The sequence below is a fragment of the Ovis canadensis genome, chromosome 3 (genome assembly GCF_042477335.2).
Source record: "Ovis canadensis isolate MfBH-ARS-UI-01 breed Bighorn chromosome 3, ARS-UI_OviCan_v2, whole genome shotgun sequence".
Taxonomy (NCBI): Eukaryota; Metazoa; Chordata; class Mammalia; order Artiodactyla; family Bovidae; genus Ovis; species Ovis canadensis.
The window spans coordinates 224,395,947-224,421,109 of record NC_091247.1 but is presented as its reverse complement, the minus strand read 5'-3'; the positions used below and the strand labels follow the sequence as shown (position 1 = coordinate 224,421,109).

Below are 25,163 nucleotides of genomic sequence, written 5' to 3'. Positions count from 1 at the left end.
TATAGTACAAAGTTAGGCTCTTTATTCAGACAGTAGAGTAAGGCACAGCAAAATGAGAGGGCGGGCTATCTCCATGGCAACAGAAAGTCTCATAAACCAAGTTCTTGAGTTCTGTCACGCAGACTCGTCCTGGATCAGGAGAAGAAAGGCTTCGACTTGATACAAACAAAACCGGGCAGCCTGGCTACACTGTGGAAGGGTGGCTGGCTGTATGCTCTCTGGTCAGGCCTTCTGGAAGTGCTCGGTGAGGACATCGAGCAGCTCCTGCTTCTTCAGCCCGCCCTTCAGCCCATACATCCTGCAGGCTTCCTTCAGTGCAGGCACGGTGAGCTTACCCAGTGTGCCCTTGCTGACGTGGGCCTTCAGCTCCTCTTCGGACAACTCCACCTTGGGCCTTTTGCTTCCAGAACTTTCATCATCTGAGGACAGAGGTCAGGTGGGAGTGACTGGAAAGGCTACCACTGGGATCCCAGCTATATGGCACAGGGCCCCTCATGTGATCAGGGCAGCAGCTAACCATCTTCCATAAAGCTGTGATGCCCACCTAGCACACCTTGAGGAAGACAGGTGTCTTGATAAGGCAGCTTCAGTTATATACAAAATTTAAAAAGTATCACATCTAGGAGGGAGTTAAAGGTCATAAATCTTACCAGCTTACCCCAAACTCCTGATCATTCTGGGTGAGCAAGTCATTCATTCCTTCCTTCTTTTATTCAAAAAGCATTTATACTTTCAAACTATACTACAAAGCTACAGTAATCAAATATAGTACTGGCCCTGAAACAGACACACAAATCCGTGAAGCAGATAGAGTCCAGAAATGAACCTGCATTACACGGGCAATAAATATGACAAAGGAAACAAGAATAGGGGGAAAAGACAGCCTCTTCAATACGTGGTGCTGGGGAAACTGGGCAACTATGTACAAAACAATCAATTACTTTCTCACACCATACTTTAAAAAAAACTCAAAATGGATTAAAGGCTTAAATGTAAGACCTGAAACCATAAAACTTCTAGGTGAAAACACAGGCAGTATGCTCTGTAAGCTGTGCGGTGCAGCCAAAAAAAAAAAGAAACCCACTGAACATCCATGCCCAGCTGCTTACTTTGTTTTCGCTTGGTTACTTTTCCCTCAGGATTATAATCTGGTGGGTAGACAAGTTCCTTAAACTCATCCACAAGGGAGCCCAGTCTTTTATCCATTACTTCAGTCTTGGGCACTAGAAAATTAAAAACAAGAAGAGTGGCCTGGTGAGTCACAAGCCCAGCCTCTGCCCAATCCAAATCTACAGGAACCAGAGAAGAAAATATAGAATTGCTGAGACGGGGAGGTGTAAGGCGGCTCCAGGAGGCAGCTCACCTGGCCACAAAAATGCTCAGTAAAAGTCTAACATTTACCAAGTAGCTTCTAACAATTGCCCTTAATGAGCACAACAGCCAGGCACTCTCTTAAATGCTTTAAACTTACTATTATTTTTATTTACTCCTCCTAACAATCTCTGGAGTAGGGAAACCTCTCCTCATTTTACAGAGGTGGAAATTCGAGAGGTTAAATTACTTCGCTGAGGTCAAACAGCAGAGAAGGGGCAGAGCTGAGAACAGGGCTAGAGCCAGGGGATTCAACAAGAGTCCCTGCCTTCAGGGCTTACAGGCCAGGCGAGAGGAGGTAAAATCACCAACGCAGCAGAGGCCGGCAGTGCCGTGAAGGAAGAGGCCACACAGGCATGCGGGATCACGGTGGGGCAGTGGCCAGGAAGGACTCTGTGCAGACAGTCTGGCAAGCTGAGTCCAGTCTCAGCAGAAGGCACGGGAATGAGAGACAGCAGGTGGCACAGCTTGCAGGTGGGGTATGAGGAGGGCAGGACCAGCAAGGAGGCTAGAAAGGCAGCATGGCGAGGCCACGGAAGCCTCAGATGCCTGCCCAGGAACTAGGCCTCAGGCTAAGAGTGTTGGGGAGACTTTGAAGGGCTATGAATGGGGGAGCGACGTGATCAGACTGACATTTTGGATCTCCCTGCAGGCCAGCTGTGCAGCATATGAACTGAAGGAGGGTGAGAGAGAAGACTGAAGTGGTGCGGGGTCAGGGGCATGCCAGGCCCAGCTGATAGTCACCACCATGACCCAGGTCCAATAACTCTTATGTTTTTAAGGCTGGCTCCTTTTGTCTAGTATGAAAGAGAACATTAATAACTGGGAAGCCAAGAAGGCCAAACTAACGGTTCTGATCTTTTCAACCTCTGTCTAGAGTCTCTTAAATCCAACCTGTTTTCCACTGGGTATTTACTGACATTGCTAAATGTCATGCATCCTTTTCTGAAATACATCAGAGAGTCACAATCCAGACAGGGAACAGCAGGGAGCTCAGAGGCCAGGCAGATCTCCTCCATGCCGGGTAACGAGGTACATTTTCTGAAGGCAGAGCATGCCATCTGATGGAGCAGCAGTGGGCACAGCGGTTCAGAGCAAGGGCTCTGGGCCAGCTCACAGGATTCTAAACCTAGGTCCATCCACCACTACTACTTAATGCCTGGGGCAAGTCACTCCCTTCTCTGCAACCTAGGATAGTAACGGCACCCACCTCATGGTCATCAGGAATAAATGAGTCAACACATAGGACAACAGTGCCCGGCACACAGCAAGCACTCAATAAATGGTACAGATTGTTGTTTTTAACTTTTACCAACACGGAGTCATAGGTGGCCTACTTCAGAGATGGGTCTCAGAAACCTGGCACTTTCTCCTCCTTTTACTGCGGAACTGGCCAGATCTGTTCCCAGGCAATCTAAGCTGGTCTAGAAAATCTCTCGAGCAGAGATGACCTGGACAACAAGGTCAAGTACTTAGAGGCTGCCAGCAAATGCATGCATAGTACTGGAGCAGGAAAAATGAACATGAAAGCCTCCCAAGAAAAGAACTTCTCAGCTCGGTTATGGCCTCCTTACATGTCAGGTCCACAGTTTGCTCAGGCTCCATCAAATCCAGCGCCAAGGCTTCCATGTTCCTGAAGTGCTGCTGCAAGACTGGGTTCTCAAAGCTGTCACTTCTGATAAAACAGTAATATGAATAAATTTTAAAAGATGTAAATATTTAAAAAACAAAAATAAAAACTCAGCTGAGACAGTGCAGGCCCAAGGTCAGCTGAGAAATACACCCAGGGTAAAATAGCTGGGAGTCTTCTCTCTTGAATCAACCTCTTTCTTACCAGTTTTCAATTTACTGTCTGATGCTAAAGATCCAAAAGTGAACTTAAAAGCAAAACAATACCCACCTATCTGTCTGACACTGGCAGCTGTGGGCAGAGACACAAATAGAGGAGGCAGGGCCAGGGGAGGCACGTACAGAGAAAAGATGAAGGACGGATGATGGGCGGTGAGGAGATAATGAACTTGATAGTCTCTTTTACCATATTCAAAAGCAACATGAGAGTAAAAAAGAGAAAGAACCTAGAGGCATACAGTCCTAGACTTGAACCCTGGCCCCCATTCCTTTTAGCTGGGTGAATCTGGACAAGTTGCCTCACTCCTCTAAGCCTCAGTTGCTTCATCTGTAAAATGGGCAGGTTCTTATGAAAATGCCATTGAATTATCTAAATGAGATACTGTTGGAACTGTATCTAGAACAGTGCCTGACACATGATAGAATCTTAACACTGCTTCCATTTGTCCAATAAAGGACTATACCAGGAGGTTTCCTTTGAAGGAGGAAGGTCAGTTTGCTCAGAAGTAGCCCAGAGACAAAAGATGGAATGTGAAAAAATGGTGTCACTTTACAAAGGTTCTGGGAGATGGTCTACATGCATGTGAGGGGGAGTAACTGGAATTATATAATTATCCTTTTAAGCTTGCAACAGTTGACACTGGATTTACTTACTTTTACTTGCTGTGTGACAACAATCAAGAAGGCGGCCATCCAAGAACCTCCTCCTTACTGCTTCTTTGTTGAGCAAACTCAACTAACTAACCTGGCTTTCTCAGCACAACAGGTCAACCAGCTATAAACACTTCGCACAATTCCAGACCTTTCGCTCTCTGCATAGCTTCTAAAGAGTTATAAACCATCAGTTAAAGGAAAATAATAAAATCATATTCTCTTGGTCTGTGTTTAAGTCGAAACTCCAGTTAGAGCTTCAACTCAAGAGGCAGATGCAAAAAAAAGCCTGTGAATAATGCATCACTCGCCTGTACTTGAAGCGGAGCTTCTGAACAATAGCCTTCATCTTGTCTACCTGCTCTGGGTTGGCCATGACTTTTTCGGTAAAGGGCACCTTCCGTTTGTCATCAGCATAGGGCAAGAAGACGAGCTGGAAGCCTGAGGAAGAAAGGTATGTCTTCAGAGACTTGACCTAATAAAAGGCTTCAGTCACTGAGTTGTCGTTTTTCTCTTAGCCCCGATTCACCCTTTTGTGTCCTGTGCTGCTGGGGCTGACTTCCCTGGTGGCTCAGACAGTAAAGCGTCTGCCTACAGTGTGGGAGACCCGGGTTCAATCCCTGGGTCTGGAAGATCTCCTGGAGAAGGAAATGGCAACCCACTTAGTACTCTTGCCTGGAAAATCCCATGGACAGAGGAGCCTGTCAGGCTACAGGTTGCAAAAGAATCGGACACGACTTCGCGACTAACAACATCAACCTTATAAATACACAATTCCCAGGCTCCATTCCTAGAGACTCTGCTTTGGCTGGTCTGAGCTGGTATCCCATGAGTGATTCCAAAGCTTAAGCCAGGTTCAAAAGCCCTGAAATCACCTCTTCCACCTACCTGGGGGAGCCAGCTGAATTTTCTGGTCATCCAGCTCCTCTTCCTGTGGCACCAAGGCCACAAAACAAGGCGGGGTGTTCTGGCGCGGTGTGTATCTGCACACAGCCAAGACCTCCTTCTCCAGGCACTTGGTGAGCAGAGCACTGAACAGAGTTGAGCTCCCTGGAAAACAAACGTCCCAGGAGTCTACATCCTAAAGGTGTCTCCTCCTTTCTTCCCTCTTGGCCCAAGTTATAAGCCTACAGTTTCTCTTCCATTTTCTTAAAAGGACTTTTGACACTTAGATAGGTCAGGGGTGACGGACCCAGAGCAGAGGGAAAAGTTGGGGGAGCAGAGGCACAAAAAGGAAAGGAGTAAGAGATTGGGAGCGTCGAACACTCCATTTAGGAATGTGAATTACTGATGTCAGTTCACTTTCACTGTCATTAGGCTAATGATCGGAGAAGGCAATGGCACCCCACTCCAGGACTCTTGCCTGGAAAATCCCACAGACGGAGGAGTCTGGAAGGCTGCAGTCCATGGCGTCACTGAGGGTCGGACACGACTGAGCGACTTCACTTTCACACATTGGAGAAGGAAATGGCAACCCACTCCAGTGTTCTTGCCTGGAGAATCCCAGGGACAGGGGAGCCTGGTGGGCTGCTGTCTATGGGATCGCACAGAGTCAGACATGACTGAAGTGACTTAGCAGCAACAACAGGCTAATGATATAAGCCTGAATTGCTAATGAAAACCAGTCAGGTCCAGATTCCAGGGGGTTCATTAGTTATAGCACAAAGGAATACAGGTCTGGACAGATAAACCCAGTGGTCAAGTTCAGTTCAGTTCAATTCAGTTGCTCAGTCGTGTCCGACTCTGCAACCCCATGGACTGCAACACGCCAGGCCTCCCTGTCCATCACCAACTCCCGGAGCCTACTCAAACTCATGTCCATCGGGTCAGTGATGCCATCCAACCATCTCATCCTCTGTCCTCCCCTTCTCCTCCCACCTTCAATCTTTCCCAGCATCAGGGTCTTCTCCAATGAGTCGGTTCTTCACGTCAAGTAGTCAAAGTATTGGAGTTTCAGCTTCAGCATCAGTCCAGTGGCCAAGTTCATGCATCTCTAATTGCAACCCTAAGGAAGATGCCACGTTTGTGTTTTGTTTTTCCCAAACTCCCTATCTGATGCTCCAAGAAAGAATTTTAAAGCAAATAAGTTTTAAATATGCTAATTTCATATCCCCTCCTGGATATTCACAATATGTATCAGTGTATTGGGTCCTAAACCAGATCACCTGACCTGCCTCTTGAAAAATCTGTATGCAGATCAGGAAGCAACAGTTAGAACTGGACATGGAACAACACTCTGGTTCCAAATAGGAAAAGGAGTACGTCAAAGCTGTATATTGTCACCCTGCTTATTTAACTTATATGCAGAGTACATCATGAGAAACGCTGGACTGGAAGAAACACAAGCTGGAATCAAGATTGCCGGGAGAAATATCAATAGCCTCAGATACGCAGATGACACCACCCTTATGGCAGAAAGTGAAGAGGAACTAAAAAGCCTCTTGATGAAAGTGAAAGAGGAGACTGAAAAAGTTGGCTTAAAGCTCAACATTCAGAAAATGAAGATCATGGCATCCGGTCCCATCACTTCATGGGAAATAGATGGGGAAACAGTAGAAACAGTGTCAGACTTTATTGTTTTGGGCTCCAAAATCACTGCAGATGGTGACTGCAGCCATGAAATTAAAAGATGCTTACTCCTTGGAAGGAAAGTCATGACCAACCTAGACAGCATATTCAAAAGCAGAGACATTACTTTGCCGACTAAGGTCCGTCTAGTCAAGGCTATGGTTTTTCCTGCGGTCATGTATGGATGTGAGAGTTGGACTGTGAAGAAGGCTGAGCACCGAAGAATTGATGCTTTTGAACTGTGGTGCTGGAGAAGACTCTTCAGAGTCCCTTGGACTGCAAGGAGATCCAACCAGTCCATTCTGAAGGAGATCAGCCCTGGGATTTCTTTGGAAGGAATGATGCTAAAGCTGAAACTCCAGTACTTTGGCCACCTCATGCGAAGAGTTGACTCATTGGAAAAGACTCTGATGCTGGGAGGGATTGGGGGCAGGAGGAGAACGGGACGACCGAGGATGAGATGGCTGGATGGTATCACTGACTCGATGGACGTGAGTCTGAGTGAACTCCGGGAGTTGGTGATGGACAGGGAGGCCTGGCGTGCTACTATTCATGGGGTTGCAAAGAATCGGACACGACTGAGAGACTGAACTGAACTGAACTGAAAGAAATCTTTGTTTAGTCCCATGTTTCTAAAATAAGAAATGCTTTCAAAACACCCAGTAACACCTCCTATACAGTTTCCAGCAGCAGGCATTTGGGAAATGCTGCTCGGTAAACTGCCTTCTACATCACTTCTTCGTTTACCCATGGCCCGTGCCCCTTACCATTTATCAGGGACTCCTCAGGGTACACGAACAGGGAGGGCCTCAGGTAATGGTGCTTCTTCAGCATCATCAAGGGCTTGAAACCGATGAGAATCAAACCTGGTTCATCAAACCGCTTAAGCTCTTCTGTTTCCTCTTTCTCTAATACAATCTGGCGATGCCCATAGATCTATAGAAAGGGAAAGACGAGAGCCATGTAAAGAGGCTACGCAGAGACAAAATGGCTGCTACATGACAACAGCGAGTTAAAACCGGCGTTCTTCTAAGGGGCAGGAAGCACCTTCCTCCTACCAATAAGAATGGACATTCATTGAGGGCTGACCAGGCACTGCACTTTTGCCACCCAGTTTATCATCTGTAACAACTTCTTAGGCGATAAATGTTAAAAACTCTGCTTTACAGATGAGTGTGGCACCCCACTCCAGTACTCTTGTCTGGAAAATCCCATGGACGGAGAAGCCTGGTAGGCTGCAGTCCATGGGGTCGCTAAGAGTCGGACACGACTGAGTGACTTCATTTTCATGCATTGGACAAGGAAATGGCAACCCACTCCAGTGTTCTTGCCTGGAGAATCCCAGGGACGGGGGAGCCTGGTGGGCTGCCGTCTTTGGGGTCGCACAGAGTCGGACATGACTGAAGCGACTTAGCAGCAGCAGCAGCAGTACTGATGCTCAATAGTTACTAACTTGCTCCAGGTTATACAAGTGAACTGGGCCTTGAACCAAACCACATCTGTCTGGTGCTAAAGACCTGGCTCTTTAAGCAGTTATGCTTTCTCTCATGTAACAACATGTACTAAACTCTCAGTCCATGAGGTTGCAAAGAGTTGGACACGACTTTAGTGAACAACAACAACAAACTCTCGGCACCACCCCGACACATAAAGGATGCTCAAACCTTACCTATTCATTGAGAGGACCTATGTCAGGTACCGTGAAAGGTCTCAGTATGGGAGGCAGACATATACACATCTCTTTAAAACGTCTGTTACTATCTGTTACACTTTCAAATGTCAACATTTGCATCTGGAGCCTAAATATGTGATTTGTAACAGAAATTAGTAACAATCAAATTTGAGTTTTATTAAAAAAAAAAAAAAAGAGCTCTTAAGATTTTTCTTGTAGGCACAATGAATCAAGAAACTCAGTAACCAGAAGAGGTACTGCCTATCAATAAACCAACATGGAAAGCTGCTGCTGCTGCTGCCGCTGCTAAGTCGCTTCAGTCGTGTCCGACTCTGTGCAACCCCACAGACGGCAGCCCATGAGGCTCCCCCGTCCCTGGGATTCTCCAGGCAAGAACACTGCAGTAGGTTGCCATTTCCTTCTCCAATGCATGAAAGTGAAAACTGAAAGTGAGGTTGCTCAGTCGTGTCCAACTTAGTGACCCCATGGACCGTAGCCCACCAGGCTCCTCCGTCCATGGGATTTTCCAGGCAAGAGTGCTAGCTACCTCCAAAATGGAAGGGGAAATTTCTTGTCATCTTCTCCTTCTGGAAAGTAGGGCAAGACACTCTGGCCTGAAATTTGTGCTCCAAAAAACATCTCAAGGGTTGAATCAAAATAATATCTAATTTTAGTCACTTAGTTGATCCTCCTAGGTCTTGAACTTATGCAAAATTGCTCTCCCACATTTTGCATAATTAAAAAGAAAGGATGACTCATTCAACTTTAATTTTAGATATCAAACCTTTCTACAGGGAAGAATTATATTCAACATGCTGAGCTGAGATAAAGCATAATGGAAAAGAATATATATATATATATATATATATATATATGAAAGTGAGAGTTGCTCAGTTGTGTCTGACTCTTTGGAACCCCACGGACTATAGCCTGCCAGGCTCCTCTGTCTGTGAAATTCTCCAGGCCAGAATACTGATGTGGGTAGCCTTTCCCTTCTTTGAGCAAGCCAGGGACTGAACTGAGATCTCCCACACTGCAGGCGAATTCTCTACTGACTGAGCCACCAGAGAATCCCAAGAATACTGGAGTGGGAACTTCGTGACCCAGGAATCAAACCCGGGTCTCCTGCATTACAAGTGGATTCTTTACCAGCTGAGCTACCAGGGAAGCCCTAGATATAACTGAATCACTTTGCCATACAGCAGAAATTAACAGAATATTGGGACTTCCCTGGTGGTCCAGTGGCTAGTGGTGGTCCAGTGACTCCACGCTCCCAATGCAGGGGGCCTGGGTTCCATCCTTGGTCAGCAAACTAGATCCCACGTGCCACAACTAATAATAGTTTGAATGCTGCAACTAAATAATAAAGATCCTCCGTGCCACAACCAGAAGATCCTTCATGCCACAAGGAAGATCACAGATCCTGCGACTAAGACCCAGCACAGCCGAATAAATTAAAATCCTTCTACAGATTAAACAAAGGTGAGAGGATGAGACATAAGGTTCTACATTCTTAGTCAGTCTTTCAGATTAAGGAAGGCATGCATGTATCGTTTCAAAACACAGGAAGAACTGTGATTAGTTTGGCAAAACAACAACAACAATAACAATAACCGTCTCCCTTAAAAAAAGAGTACACTTCACATCTAACACACTTCACACTTTCCCTAACTCATCTTCCTTGTTGCTGCTTAGTCACTAAGCTGTGTTCAACTCTCGTGACCCCATGGACTACAGCCCGCCCGGCTCCTCTATTCATGGGATTTCCCAGGCAAGAATACTGGAATGGGTTGCCATTTCCTTCTCCAGGGGATCTTCCCAACCCAGGGATCAAACCTGGTCTTCTGCACTGGCAGCCGGGTTCTTTACCACTTGAGCCACTAAGGAAGCCCTTCGGCACAGTGGTAAAGAATCTGCCTGCCAATGCAGGAGATGCAAGAGACTTGGGTTTGATCCCTGGGCCGGGACGATTCCCTGGAGTAGGAAATGGCAACCCACTCCAGTAATCCTGCCGGGGAAATCCCGTAGACAGAGGAGCCATGGTGGGCTACAGTTGATGGGTTGCAAAGAGGTGGACACGACTGAGTACGCACAACTCGCCTACCTAGTCAACTATAAAACCCTTTCTGCCGTGGTACTGGGCAAAGAATTAGACTGTTGAGACTCAGAGTAGCATGTGCTGAGTGACTGAGGGCTGAAGTTTTCACTGACATCTCTTTCAAATGACTGGGTCTAACTTTCTAGCCCCTAAGGTATTACTGATCCAGATGCCATATTCCAAAGGGTAATGACAACAACTTGGCTGGAAGGATGCACACATGAAAGGTTACTCAACTGGTTAGACTGATCCTGTCTCCCTCAACAGTTCAACAGGACAAAATTCAGTTAAGAAGGAAGACCTACCTGGGACCTCTTGGTGTCACTAGGCAAAAGCAAACTGCCTGTATTTACATTAAATGTCCGGGTCTTGGTTTTCACTGGTTCATTGGTTTCACGATAAAGCCTCACTGGAGAAGGTCTGTAAGCCTTCTGGACCATATTATAAATGCCAACAGTGAGAGCTACATCTTTGTTGAGTTTAAGCTTCAACCTGAAGGAGAGAAAAAACTTTAAATTTGGACTGAAAGATTATACTTTCCTATCTAAAATTCCTTCGTGGCTCCCAAGCCCTGATTTGTTTTATCCCGTCCAATAATTCAAGCTCTTTGAATGCAAACATAAAGCATTTTAATAATACAATGGAGTTTGCTATAATACATCTTAGGGTCTATACCACAAAAAATTAGTTTCAGAACGTATTGTTAAAAGAATGATAAAGAATGTACTGTAGAGATTTTTTTAATTGAGTCTAGCCATTTACTAAATCAATTTACAGCTATTCTCTCATTTAATCATCATCATAACCCTGTAAGTACTATGTTATCTGTGCTTTCTGCTTGTCTGGTATACCTTCCCTCTTCTTTTAACCATGAAACCCCCATTTTTCTTTGAGAATCTCCCTTTCCCTACTGCTCTGGGAAAATGTCCTGCAAAGTACCGTGCCCTACCTTGACCAAAGGATGGGCATATCTGGTCCAGGCTCAAGCCATCAGACTTGTTCCTGAGAGTCTGGAGACAAAGAGCTTAGGAGGGTGCCTGGCACATAATAATCATGCAATAAATAATTATGTTATTTTATTATAACAACGATAAGTATAATAATTTTCTAAGCCTTAGGCAATTTGTTTTCAAATAGCTCCAATTTATTATTATTCTACCCAGTACCCTATAATGACTCTTTCACAAAATAGAAAGACTAGCTACCGTTTATAATTACGTTATTCCTTTTAATCATCACAGCAGTCCTTTAAGGAGGAACCATTTTTGCTCCCATTTTACTGAGGCTCAGAGAAGCTACATGATTTACCCCAGGCCACACAGCAAAGGGGCCAGGACTATAATTCAAATCAATCGGACTCCATAACCTACTTTCAACCACCGTTTCATTCTCCCTGCCACTTCCACCAACATGCTAGATTTCCAAACTGGAGTAACAATATTCCACTGTTTCAGGAAGAGGGGGAAGGTGATAGGGTGTTTATTTGAGGGAAAAGAGAAATTTCCCCCCTCTTTTCTTAGGGGAAAGAGAGACCAACGACAAAACCATAACTACAGCAAAGAGATGCATCTTGGTTTCCTTAAAAAACTTCATGGGTTTTCTAGTGGAATTGTAGTTTTTGAAAACAGCTCAAAAACTACCAATGGTCTCTTTCTTCTCTACTGAGGAAAGCTGTCTAAAATCAAAGTCTGATGCTCTTCAGTAAGAAACACTGAAGAGGCTTTAGGATTCTAATCCTAACTTCTCTAAAAGAAGATAATCCAACCCTCTGGTTCCCATGGCTCAGATGGTAAAGAATCCACCTGCACTGCAGGAGACTCAGGTTCAATCCCTGGGTCTGGAAGATCCCCTGAAGAAAGGAATGGCAATCCACTCCAGTATTCTTGCCTGGAGAATTCCATGGACAGAGGAGCCTGGTGGGCTCCAGTCCACAGGATCCCAAAGAGTCAGACATGAGGGAGCAACCAACACTTCCTCTTTTTCATTTTTAATAAGAAACTAGAATAACACAACAACAATGATAATAATTAACATGCATTGAGTTTTTGTTCTATATGAGGTACTATTGTTATCCCCAATCTACAGAGGAGAAAAAACTGACAATGTCCTCGAAAGTGAACCTGGGGACACCGTTAGGCCACAGTTGTTTACCCCAAAGGAGTGGAGAAGTGTGTTACTTCGGACAAACAGCATACCTGCTCTATCTAGAGAAAGAAAAGCAAATAACTTGGGTCATCCTGAAATAAAGCACATTTTTTTAAGAGGAACACAGTGAGGCAGTGGTATAACCCAGAGCTGGTACAACCCAGAGCTAAGCTGCAAGAAGGTCAAAGCCATGCATGGCTTATGATTAGTTAGGAGCCTTGAAGGTGCTGACCCAGGCTTAATACCCACCTGTAGAGCACACGCTTCCTGGTCTCCTTGGCGCGAACCTTCCTCAACAGGTCTTCGAGCTTGCTAGACTCCTCAAAGTGAATCCCTACGTCCTCATCCTCTGCTACGATAATATCTCTATAGAACAAGGATATGTCAAAGCCTCCACGTTTCTTTAGGTGCATCAAGTCAAGGAAGATACCTGGGGCGAGGACAGACAACAATGAGGGGAAACAATTTCCAGCAAGGGACAATTTTTTTCAGTTAAGTTCAAATATGCTAAACAAATGCTTCTAAGACTAGATTGATAATAAAACATTTTCAGGACTTAGAGAAAGTGGTTAAGGGGATTAGCTGCTCTAATGACTTCAGAAAAGTTATTCAAAGAACCACCATTGGTGGTGGCACTGAAGTCAAGAAAAGCTCACTCCAGTAGAGTCCTTCGGACAGCTAATGGCCTGGCCATTTTCACTGGGAATGTTACATAAGGGTTTCCCCTAGCTTCAGTTTATTTTTTCATTTTCCTCTGAAGGGTGAAAAGCAAATATTTGACGTCAGCTATAAAGAAGCAATAAAACATGACTTCGCAACTAAACAATGACCAAAATAAAAAGCAACGGAAGGGACCTCCCCGATGGTCCAATGGTTAAGACTTCACACTTCCATCACAGGGGGCATGAGTTCAATCTCTGGTTGGGAAACTAAGATTCCCACAAGCCACACAATGTGATCAAATAAATTAAAGACTGGGGGCCTCTCCTTTGGGGAGAGGGTGTACTATCCTTTGTTTACTGAATAAAACTGAGCTGTAATGGAGCTGTTAAAAAAAAAAAAACAGAATGAGAATACCAACCAGTGTCCCGGAGATCCCCAGCTTTGGTCCTGGCCCGGCTGGCTTTGGCACTGTCATCACCGTGGGGGTCATCTTCATTGGTGAAAAGCATGATCCTCTTATGGCTCATCTTGAACTGGACGTCGCTGAAGAGGTTGGCACAGACCCACAGCACTTCACTTAAGGAGTAATCAGAGCCGTGGCCAATTTGGTCTTGGAAATATTTCTTCCCCTCCTGCCCCTTAAACTTGTCAAGCTCCTGCACTCGTTTAGCACCTGATCGGAGAAAGGGGGTTAAATGAGCAGCAAAGTCAGAACGGTGTCAGCGGCCACACGTACAAAACCAACAGAAGGGCCTAGGGTCTCTTTCTCACCCAGCGCTGATTAACCCATGCCACAGAGGTCCACATCCCAGGAAGAACCCCCTTGTGCAGGAAAGCGTACTCCCAGTCAAGATGTCATTGCTTCCTCCTCCACAGCCCTCCTTGTGCCTGGCAGTTACCTTCTCATGTGAAAGGGAAAGGTTGATCACAGAATACTATTGACCTGGATTATCCAATTCCTGTAAGACGTAAATATTTTTGAAATTCACTGAATTTTTGTCCTTCTTGGTACCATAGAACACCACTGCCAAGAGATCTCGATTACTGCTTATGATCTTATTGGTGTATACGCTCCGGATGCACTGAAAAAACAAAAACAAAACTTCAGTTAATATTATTTACCACTAAACTTAAGCTCCACAAGTGCCTGACACATAGTAGGGCCCTCAATATATGTTTGCTGAATTTACATGGCCTCAGAGTAAGGCGAGACTCCTACCTTCAGGAAACTCACAAACCAGTGAGAATGCTGGCCATTTACATTATGATAACAAAAAAGCAGACTGTGATAAAACACAGAACAGAAGTATAAGCAGTTCCTACTATAATAAATCAGAGAATTGAAACTAGGTATACACCCAGGAAGGAAACTCTACTATAGGGAAATAAATAAATAAAAGCCCAGCAGTAGAATCAGAAGCGGAGAAGACGATGGCACCCCACTCCAGGACTCTTGCCTGGAAAATCCCATGGATGGAGGAGCCTGGTGGGCTGCAGTCCATGGGGTCACGAAGAGTCAGACATGACTGAGCGACTTCTCTTTCACTTTTCATTTTCATGCATTGGAGAAGGAAATGGCAACCCACTCCAGTGTTCTTGCCTAGAGAATCCCAGGGACAGGGGAGCCTGGTGGGCTGCTGTCTATGGGGTCACACAGAGTGGGATACGACTGAAGCAACTTAGCAGCAGCAGCAGCAGAATCAGAAAACCAGAATTTGAGTCCCAGTGGTGTCATTTACTTAATTCGCTGAGTCTAGACAGGCCACTTTATCATTTCTCTAGTAGCCTGATACCAAGAAACAAATTATACACGTATAAAATTTAAGCAAATGTTAAATATATGTGACCTGGGGGCTTCCCTGGTGATCCAGTGGTTAATGACGTAGCAATTAAACAACCACCACCACCAGTGGTTAAGAATCCACCTACCAAAGCATAGGACCCAGGTACTATCCCTGGTCTGGGAAGATCCCACAGGCTGTGGGGCAACTAGGCCTGTGCCCCACAACTACTGAAGCCCACGCACCTAGACCCCACGCTCTGTAACAGAAGAATGAAAAGCCCAAGAACCCCAACTAGAGAGTAGCCCCCAATCCCTACAACTAGAGAAAAGCCTGCAGGTAATGAAGACACAGAGCAGCCAAAAATAAATAAATAAATAAATAAATAATTTTTTTTTTTTTAAGTATATGTGACCTGAAATAAATCTGTAACTACCAACAGCATTTTTTGAAATAAAATTTGCTTAACTACACATTTAAAGATGTCAGTATTCCAGGAAAGTTCTAGCCATCCATTTAAACCAAAGCCAGCATGTGATAAATCAGTGTCTCATAAGTGGGTTAGGCCTTGTGGCCTATAATTCTAGAGACACTGGCAAAATTAAGTTTCTGATTCTGCAAAGCTGAGGAATAAACCAACCCTGGCAACCCCTCTCCATATCCTGCTTGAGACTCTACCTGGTCTTCCTCCTTAGCAACTCTCTCCCGGAATGCAGAACTTATATATCTTCACGGCAAGGTGTCATTTTTTAAATTAAAATTTTTTATTTATTAAGTCTAAAGACAATTAAAATCTTTAAGGCAATCATTTCTATAAATATTTTAATCTATTCTTTGAGCACTCTACAAACTTCTATAAAAACCTGGTGAGGGTTTCTTCATGTTCTAAAATAAACCACACACAGAGACAGCACGTACAAACTAAAACAGAATATAAGTAAATGTTTTTTCCTTGCTCCTTATCAAATACATTATGTTCATCTGTGAATGTTTCACTTATTCACTGCATAATACGGCAGTTCTTTCTGGGTTCTCTAGGTATTCCCATTTCACTGAGCCCTGTAAAATTACACACAGCAATCTTTCTACATATACTGTAAGTGTATCATTTTGGGGCAGAGGGTATATAGCCTTCATCACATCTCCTAAGAGGCCCGTGATCCAAAAAATGTTAAAGCAGTGTTCCTCAAAGAGTGATCTCCAAGCACTGGCATCACCTTGGAACTTCGCTGGACAAGCATTTTCTTTTCTTTTTGGCCTCTGTATGTGGGATCTAGTTCCCCAACCAGGGATAAAACACGAGCCCCCTGCAGTGGAAACATGACCACTGCCTCACCAGGGAAGTCCCTAGAAATGCAAATTCTTGCACTCTGCTCTAGACCTATAGGATCAGAAATTCTGACTGTGGGGTGAGGTCCTACAATCTGTGTCAACAAGCCCTGCATGATGTAGGTTAAAGACTGAAAACCACTGCTTTAAGGTTCAAAATGGTTTTTATTCTTTTTTTTTAGATGCAAGATATTCTGACTTGTCAACTGAAAGAACTATTTGTATAGAAATTAGAACATGAGAAACCTCTCTTCGATTCCCAACTGCAAAAATATGAGAAACAAGATATACAATAAATCCTTAGAAATTCTTCTCTGTGGAGAAATAGTAACATGTTTAATTGAGGTGAAATTCACATAACAAAACTAACCATTTCAAAGTGAACAATTCAGTGTTCAATTAATACACTCACAATGTTGTACAGCCACCACCTCTATCTGTAACAGTTAACAAACATTTTCATCATCCCAAAAGCAAACCCCATACCCATTAAGAAGTTGCTCCGCATTCTTCCCTCCCCCTCCAGCCTGGGGTAACTACCCACCTGCATTCTCTGTGGATTATCTATTCTGTATTTCATATAAATGCAAACATACAGAATGTGACCTTTTGCCTGGCTTCTTTCACTTAATGTTTTCAAGGTTCAATCACCTTGTAGCTTGTATCAGTACTTCATTCTTTTTTATGGCTTCAGTCCATTTGGCTTCCCTGGTGGCTCAGTGGTAAAGAATCCGATTGCCAATGAAAGAGACTCAGATTTGATCCTTGGGTCAGGAAGACCCCCTGGAGAAGGAAATGGCAACCCACTCCAGTATTCTCGCCTACAAAATTCCATGGACAGAGGAACCTGATGGGCTGCAATCCATGGGGTCACAAAAGAGCCAGAATGGCTTGGTGACTAAATAACAACAATAATATTCCACCTAAATATAAATTCCAATACTTTGGCCATCTGATGCGAGAACTGACTCAATGGAAAAGACCCTGATGCTGGGAAAGATTGAAGGTGGGAGGAGAAGGGGATGACAGAGGATGAGATGGCTGGACGGCATCACTGACTCGACGGCATCATTGACTCGACGGACATGAGTTTGAGTAAACACTGGGAGTTGGTGATAGATAGGGAAGCCTGGCGTGCTACAGTCCATGGGGTCCCAAAGAGTAGGACAAAACTGAGCAACTGAACTGACTGACTATATATAAACATTTTGTTTATCCATTCAAAAAGTTTTAGAATGAGATAGGGAGTGGTGACATGAATGACTAAATACCTTTAAACTGTATACTTCAAAATGGTTATGAAATTACTTCCTAATTTTGTTTTGTGAATTACATCTCAATCTAAAAAATGAAAATATTTAATTCTGACAATTTGACACAGCAGGTACTATTATTATTTCCATTTTACAGATGAGAAAATGTATAAAAGCTTTAGCAACTCTCTTAATAACATACAGTTTGTAAGTGGCAGAATTAGGATTTGAGAAGCTGTTTTTTATTTAATTGCGCAAATACCCAGGAGTTCCCCTCCTGGGTCAAATAATAAGTCTATGTTTAAGCTTCTGAGGAGCTGCCAAACTGTTTTCCACAGCAGCTGATCCATTTCATATTCCCACCTGCAACATATGAGGGTTCCACTTTCTCCACATCCTTGCCAACTCTTCCTATTGTTCTTCTTTTTTTTTTTTAATTATACCAGCTCTAGTGGGTATGATCAGAGAAGGCAATGGCACCCCACTCCAGTACTCTTGCCTGGAAAATGCCATGGACAGAGGAGCCTGGAAGGCTGCAGTCTATGGGGTCGCTGAGGGTCAGACACGACTGAGTGACTTCACTTTCACTTTTCACTTTCATGCATTGGAGAAGGAAATGGCAACCTACTCCAGTGTTCTTGCCTGGAGAATCCCATGGACAGGGGAGCCTGGTAGGCTGCAATCTATGGGGTTGCACAGAGTCGAACACGACTGCAACTTAGCAGTCGCAGCAGTGGGTATGAACTTCATTTCAGTTTTGGTTTGCACTTCTCTAATGCCTAAAGATCTGATAGATAGAGTGCCTGATGAACTATGGAATGAGGTTCCTGACATGGTACAGGAGACAGAGATCAAGACCATCCCCATGGAAAAGAAATACAAAAAAGCAAAATGGCTATCTGAGGAGGCCTTACAAATAGCTGTGAAAAGAAGAGAAGCAAAAAGCAAAGGAGAAAAGGAAAGATATAAGCATCTGAATGCAGAGTTCCAAAGAATAGCAAGAAGAGATAAGAAAGCCTTCTTCAGTGATCAATGCAAAGAAATAGAGGAAAACAACAGAATGGGAAAGACTAGAGATCTCTTCAAGAAAATTAGAGATACCAAGGGAACATTTCATGCAAAGATGGGCTCGATAAAGGACAGAAATGGTATGGACCTAACAGAAGCAGAAGATATTAAGAAGAGGTGGCAAGAATACACAGAAGAACTATTCAAAAAAGACCTTCATGACCCAGATAATCACGATGGTGTGATCACTCATCTAGAGCCAGACATCCTGGAATGTGAAAGTCAAGTGGGCCTTAGAAAGTGCCAGGAGCCAACACGGGAGATCCCACCCATGACAAGGTCATGCGGAAGAGACCTAACGGGCAAGGTGGATCAGGACTCGAGGGACCCCATGGACCTGCTCGAGCATCTACCCCAAAACCAGAATCTGTCTGTCTTACTATTTTATGTCTTCACTAAAGCTTTCTGACATTTAACAGGGGGCTATCCCCAACTGCCGTTCTCTGGAGAAAATCAACTTAGGGCTCTATTTAATAAGTCTCCTGGGCATGATAAGTGAAAGTGAAAGTGAAGTCGCTCAGTTGTGTCTGACTCTGCGACCCCGTGGACTGTAGCCTACCAGGCTTCTCCATCCATGGGATTCTCCAGGCAAGAATACTAGAGTGGGTTATCATTTCCTTCTCCAGGGGAATCTTCCCGACCCAGGGATCGAACCCAGGTCTCCCGCATTGGAGGCAGACGCTTTAGCCTCTGAGCCACCAGGGAAGATCTGGGCATGATAGGAGTGTTTCAATTCAAACCTTTCTGATGGCTTTCTAACTTGCCTGACATGTTTATCTGGACTTTTACAACCATGCCTGCAATTGTTCACAGCCTCCCAACCACGAGAGGCACGGGAAGCTTAAAACATTCTAAAAATATAGAGCCTTTTGAGGAGTTAAAAATTATTATAGTAGTACTGGTGGAGGGTTTCATTATTGAACCAATGCTTGCTGCTAAGTTTTCATATCTTTCGTTGTGTGCCTGGGAGTGCATTAATTAATATAGTTGATATATAGAAATATAAGTAGTAGCCTTGGTATTAACAACATTAAACCTTGAGTTAATAAATTCTTTGTTATAGCCCACTGCACCTTTGCCCTATAGGAATGCAACTTTATCTAGTGCTTTTGGAGAATGGTGCTAGACTTTAGAAAAATCACCTTTAGAGAAAATAAGTATTTCTTTGCAAGGAATGATGCTAAAGCTGAAGCTCCAGTACTTTGGCCACCTCATGCAAAGAGCTGACTCATTGGAAAAGACTCTGGTGCTGGGAGGAATTGAGGGCAGGAGAAGAAGGGGATGACCAAGGATGAGATGGCTGGATGGCATCACGGACTCGATGGACGTGAGTCTGAGTGAACTCCGGGACATGGTAATGGACAGGGAGGCCTGGCGTGCTGCGATTCATGGGGTCGCAAAGAGTCGGACACGACTGAGCGACTGAACTGAACTGAACTGAAACTTTATCAGAACAAAGAGTCATAAAATGTTATCAGGCCTCCTGGCCAGAAGATGATGTAAATCACCTAAGACCTTTGTAAATGGAAAGGTATGCAGAAAGAAAGCCTGGTCTCGATAAGGGTCAGGACTGCTGACCCTGAATGACTCTACATCTTCCATTATTCTCTATGTACAACTTAAGGTATAAAAGCTCCTTTTGAAAATAAAGTTGTGCGCCTTGCTCACTGAGGCTTGGTCTCCCCGTGTCATTCTTTCTCTTTCTCTTTCTTTTTCAGGTGATTCCCCTGGAGCACAGAGGCTCTCTGAGTTCACTTTCCTGCCAGGGCTTCTAAGACCCTCTCGAGAAGGTGCTCTGCGCCTTCGCTTGAGGGCGAGAGGGCGCCTGAGGCCTTCGTGAACAGAGCAAGTCCCATGTAGGTGCTTTATCGGCTTTCTGTGTAAACCAAGGAATATCAACCTCTTCCTCTCCTCTACTTTCTTAACTGCAACATTCATTCTCTCTCTCTCTCTCTCTCTCTCTCTCTCTCTCTCTCCCCGACACTGTCTCTCCTGAGGGTACCCCTGGATCCTGCTGGGGCTGGACCCCGGTAAGAAAGCATCACTACGAACAAAGCTAGTGGAGGTGATGGAATTCCAGTTGAGCTATTTCAAATCCTAAAAGATGATGCTGTGAAAGTGCTGCACTCAATATGCCAGCAAATTTGGAAAACTCAGCAGTGGCCACAGGACTGGAAAAGGTCAGTTTTCATTCCAATCCTAAAGAAAGGTAATGCCAAAGAATGCTCAAACTACCACACAACTGCACTCATCTGACACGCTAGTAAAGTAATGCTCAAAATTCTCCAAGCCAGGCTTCAGTAATACATGAACTTCCAGATGTTCAAGCTGGTTTTAGAAAAGGTAGAGGAACCAGGGACTTCCCTGGTGGTCCAGTAGTTAGGAATTTGCCTTGCAATGCAAAGGACATGGGTTCTGTCCCTGGTAGGGGAACTAAGACCCCACATGCCATGGAGCAACTAAGTCCATGTGCACAACTAGAGAGCTCGAGTGTCGCATCTAAGACCAATGCAGCCTAATAAATAAATGAGTATTAAACAAACAAACGAATCCTCCTATCAATACAGGTGACATGAGTCCAATTCCTGGTGGAGGAAGATCCCACATCCCAATGATCGCCTAAGCGAGTGTACCATGACTACTGAGCCCGGGCTCTAGAGCCCAGGAGCCAAAATTACTGAGCCTGCATGACCTAGAGCCCACATGCTGCAAGGAGAAGGCCCCGCAATGAGAAGCCCTTACAGTGTAAATAGAGAGCAGCCCCGCCTCGCTGCAACTACAGAAAGCCCGCATGCAGCAATGAAGATCCAGCACAACCAAAATAAAATTAATAAATAAAAATTAGGTTGTTTGTCCTCTTGTTGTAATAATCTTCCACAATCACAAGTAATACTCAGCTTCCACATAATTACTTACAAAAGGACTTACCTCACAGCATAACTGTTGGAACTTCTTTCCTTCCTTTACACAAACATCTCTAGAGAAAGAGGAGCCGACTTCTATGACCAGAGCTAACACAGAAGGTGGGAGCAATGTATTCCCAGGGTCAGAAGCTCAAACCCAAAATAAAATGGGCCTGCTCTCCAACTCCTGCTACTCTTTTTCAGCTGCAAATATAGGTAGCCATCCTAGGAGGCTAACCACCCTTTATCAATCCAAACAAACTTTTCTAAGAGTCCACATTTTTTAAAGGGGTGTTAATACTTTTTTGTTTGTTTAATTAAATGAAAAGGTAGTCTCACCTGGATGCTCATGTCAAAAGGAGTCAACTCATCTTCATCCTGAGATTCAAACATGGCCCTGGAAGCGTCAACCAAGAAAATCAAACTATCTCTTCCTGAATATGAATAATCTCCTATGGGGGGAAAAAAAATTTGAAGGAAGTATTTGCAGTTGTTTCACATTTATCATGTTTATTATTCATATAAAACAAATAGAAAAAGCCCATTAAGCAAAACTATAACCTGATGAATTATTATAAGATGAACGCCCCTAGGGAACTCCTTTGTGGTCCAGTGGTTAGGACTCCATGCTTTCACTGCTGAGGACACAGGTTCAATCCCTGGCCAGAGAACTAAGATTTGGCAAGCCATGCTCACGCAATGCAACCCAAAAGAAAAAAAGGCAAGCATTCTTAAAATCAACAGCACATTAAGAAATTGAATCTTGCCAGTCACCCCTGAAGCCCTCTCCAGGTCCCCTTCCAATTTTAACACCCACCTTCCTCCCAAGTTTAACCACCATCCTGACTTTGGTAATCATTTTTCATTATTTTTCTTTATAGTTTAATCATCCAAGCCAACATTCCTACACACTGGTTTTGACTTAAAAAACAAAACAAAACAATTTTTAAAGCCTCTTAATCCATGGATAGCCCCTCTGTCTTTTGTCTCTTATAATTTATTTGCCAAAGGACCTAGCTACTATGTCATATAGTTTTCCACCTTCTGGATTTTGCTTGACTACATTCTTCTGATGTAGATTAACATAGTTCGGTCTTTTCCACAAAGGACCTATAGAGACTTCATCAGATTTGGTGTTCTTTTTTTTTTTTTCCTGGCATAATTACATTATAGGTGATGTTGAGTTTTTCATAAAAAGACATATAATATCTGGTTGTCTCCCTTTTGACTGTGCTTCTTCCTAATGCAATAAATTTATTTACCCATCTTTTCTAAAGCAATACATGTCAAGAACCTCAAAGAAAAATTCTACGTTGAGCCAATAAATTCTACTTCTTAGGAATCTATATTAAGAAAATAAGATATGGAAAAACCCTATGCAAAAACTTCCACAATGTTGTTTATTAAAGTAGGAAACTGAAAACTAAAATGTCCAAAGGAAGGTAGACTGAAAAAATTCACAGCACATTTAAAGTGAGTCAGAGGCTATATTTGCAGTTACATGGAAAGATATATCTATAGTACAGTAAAGAAAAAAGGTACACAAAGTTATGTTTAAAATTCTTTTTGAAAAACATAAAATTTGAAAGTATAAATTAAAAAGGAGGAAATATAAGCACTATGATTACAATTATATAAAAATCAGATACAAACAAAAACAGACTATATATACTTAGGAAACACATAGTCTGAAAGACATAGGAAGGAAATATGCTAACTGCCAAAATGCTAGTAATGGCTGTGTAAGAGTGGTAGATTATGTAGATTACAGATCTTTCATTTTTATATTTCTTATATTTCTCACTTTTAATAAAAATACTTTAAAATTTTCTACCCAGGACTTAAATTAACCAGTATGTAGAATACATGATTTCCTAAAAGAAATCAACCCTGAATATTCATTGGAAGGACTGATGCTGAAGCTCCAATACTTTGGCCACCTGATGCAAAAAGCCAACTCACTGGAAAAGACCCTGACGCTGGGAAAGACTGAAGGCAAAAGGAGAAGGGGGCAGCAGAGGATGAGATGGTTAGATAGCATACTGCCCCAGTGGACATGAATCTCAGCAAACTCTGAGAGACAATGAAAGACAGGGGAGGCGTACTGTAGTCCATGGGATCCCAAAGAGTTGGATGCAACTTATTAACTGAATAAGACATGCAACCCTTGTTTGTTTTCCTTTGGCCTATGTGTTACTGTGTTGCCTGAACACATACTCCCAAAACACCAGGCTAAGGTGAAGGAATGACTCTTGTATCTGTGTTGCTAACATTTACTCTTTGGTTGCTGCAGTTATTGTAGGGTGAAAGCATTTTTGCACTGAGATCCAAGAATGAGAAAAACTACTTTCCTGGGTGAGGAAGGTTCTTACCTGAGTCACCTAAGGTGACCCTTAATACCAATGTTTCAGTGTAATTTATTGGAGCTCAATCTATCAGTGCCCAGCAAAAGTTTGAGACTAGGAATGTACCATAGACTAGAGTAGGACCCAAATAAAAGTGCCTAGGGCTTCCCTGGGGGCTCAGCTGGTAAAGAATCTGCCTGCAATTTGGGAGACCTCGGTTAGATCCCTGGGTTGGGAAGATACCCTGAAGAAGGGAATGGCTACCCGCTCCAGTATTCTGGCCTGGAGAATTCCATGGACTGTATAGTCCACCGGGGTCGCAAAGAGTCAGACATGACTGAGCAACTTTCATTTTCACTTTCAGAGCAGCTCTGCAAAGTTCAAAGGGAGGAAAGTACTGGAGATTCTCTGGGGAGAGAAGGGTGGGCCAGGAGACAACAAGGGTCATCCAGCAGAGATAGGCAGGGAAAGTCTTTCACACACACACACACAATGGTAAATGTTAATGAAAGTCACTTACCACCTGCTTCAAGGCCCTCTTCTTGTTCTTCTTCCTCATCACCCTGATTTTTGTAGTAAGACTCCCACCCTGACATGTTGTTACTGCTCACTAGGTGAAAGAAAGCGAAGATCAGTAACAAAGTAAATTTAAACCTAAAAGTTATCCACTCCTAGGATCCTCTGAGATCTGTCCTAAAGGCTAAAGGTTAGTTGTGAGAAATGTGGATGCTGGATCCTGCTGCCTGGAGTGCTTGGTAATTGAGATGCAAAGGCAAACGGGCATGGGGACCATTTCTGAAGCAGCCTCTCCTGAGCTATATCCCTTACGGACGATTCACGGCCGGTGGCCCGTGATAACCCCTCTAATGGGTGTGCTTGGGTAGCCTGACCTAGTGGTCCAGTCTCGTCTCCGGCATCATCTGGACTGAAGATTCCCAGTCCAGGGTACACCGTCTCTTAGCAGACCCACTTATCCTCATCCCGACCCCAAATCCTCCCCAACTCCTCAGCCAGCTATGCCCACTGAGGTCTCAAACGAAGCCGCCCTCCAAGGCCAGGTGCCGCCTTCTCCCCGAAGGAAGAAACGGAGATGAGAGGCTGTCTCCTCCACCCCCTCGGGTCTGCACACTTCTCGCTGACACCGCCCCACCGCGAGGCTACGGGGGACTCGCAAGTCTGAATAGGCAAAGCAGAATGAAGCCAGCCCTGGCCAGCAAACAACAAACAGAGAACAGCCCCTTCGCGCCTACCTTGAACTCAAGGAAGAGATCAATTTGGGCAGAAGGCGGGGCGCAGCACACGCGCAAGCTCCTGTTCTTGCACCCAATCAACTCCGCTTACGTCATCACGCACAGCGCGCCCTGTTTCTGTCTAGCAAACACGCCCACTCCCACAAGGCGCTTGCTGCACCGGCGCCGAACTACCACCACGCCGTCTGCGAAGCCCCGCCCCCGCCCGCCAAACCCCG

General features: G+C 44.2%; 1 protein-coding gene across 1 annotated transcript; it reads right to left on the bottom strand.

The window, feature by feature from the left end:
* XRCC6 (X-ray repair cross complementing 6) lies at nucleotides 1-25,152 on the bottom strand. The gene is made up of 13 exons (XM_069586115.1): nucleotides 24,946-25,152; nucleotides 24,216-24,305; nucleotides 21,690-21,802; nucleotides 13,960-14,098; nucleotides 13,435-13,689; nucleotides 12,603-12,783; nucleotides 10,514-10,700; nucleotides 7,206-7,374; nucleotides 4,759-4,920; nucleotides 4,182-4,311; nucleotides 2,946-3,046; nucleotides 1,110-1,223; nucleotides 1-419 (listed from the first exon to the last, which is right to left on the bottom strand). Exons 2-13 carry the CDS (start codon nucleotides 24,289-24,291, stop codon nucleotides 223-225), a joined length of 1,824 nt encoding a protein of 607 aa, XP_069442216.1. The 5' UTR covers nucleotides 24,292-24,305; nucleotides 24,946-25,152; the 3' UTR covers nucleotides 1-222.
* Nucleotides 25,153-25,163: the final 11 nt, after the last annotated feature.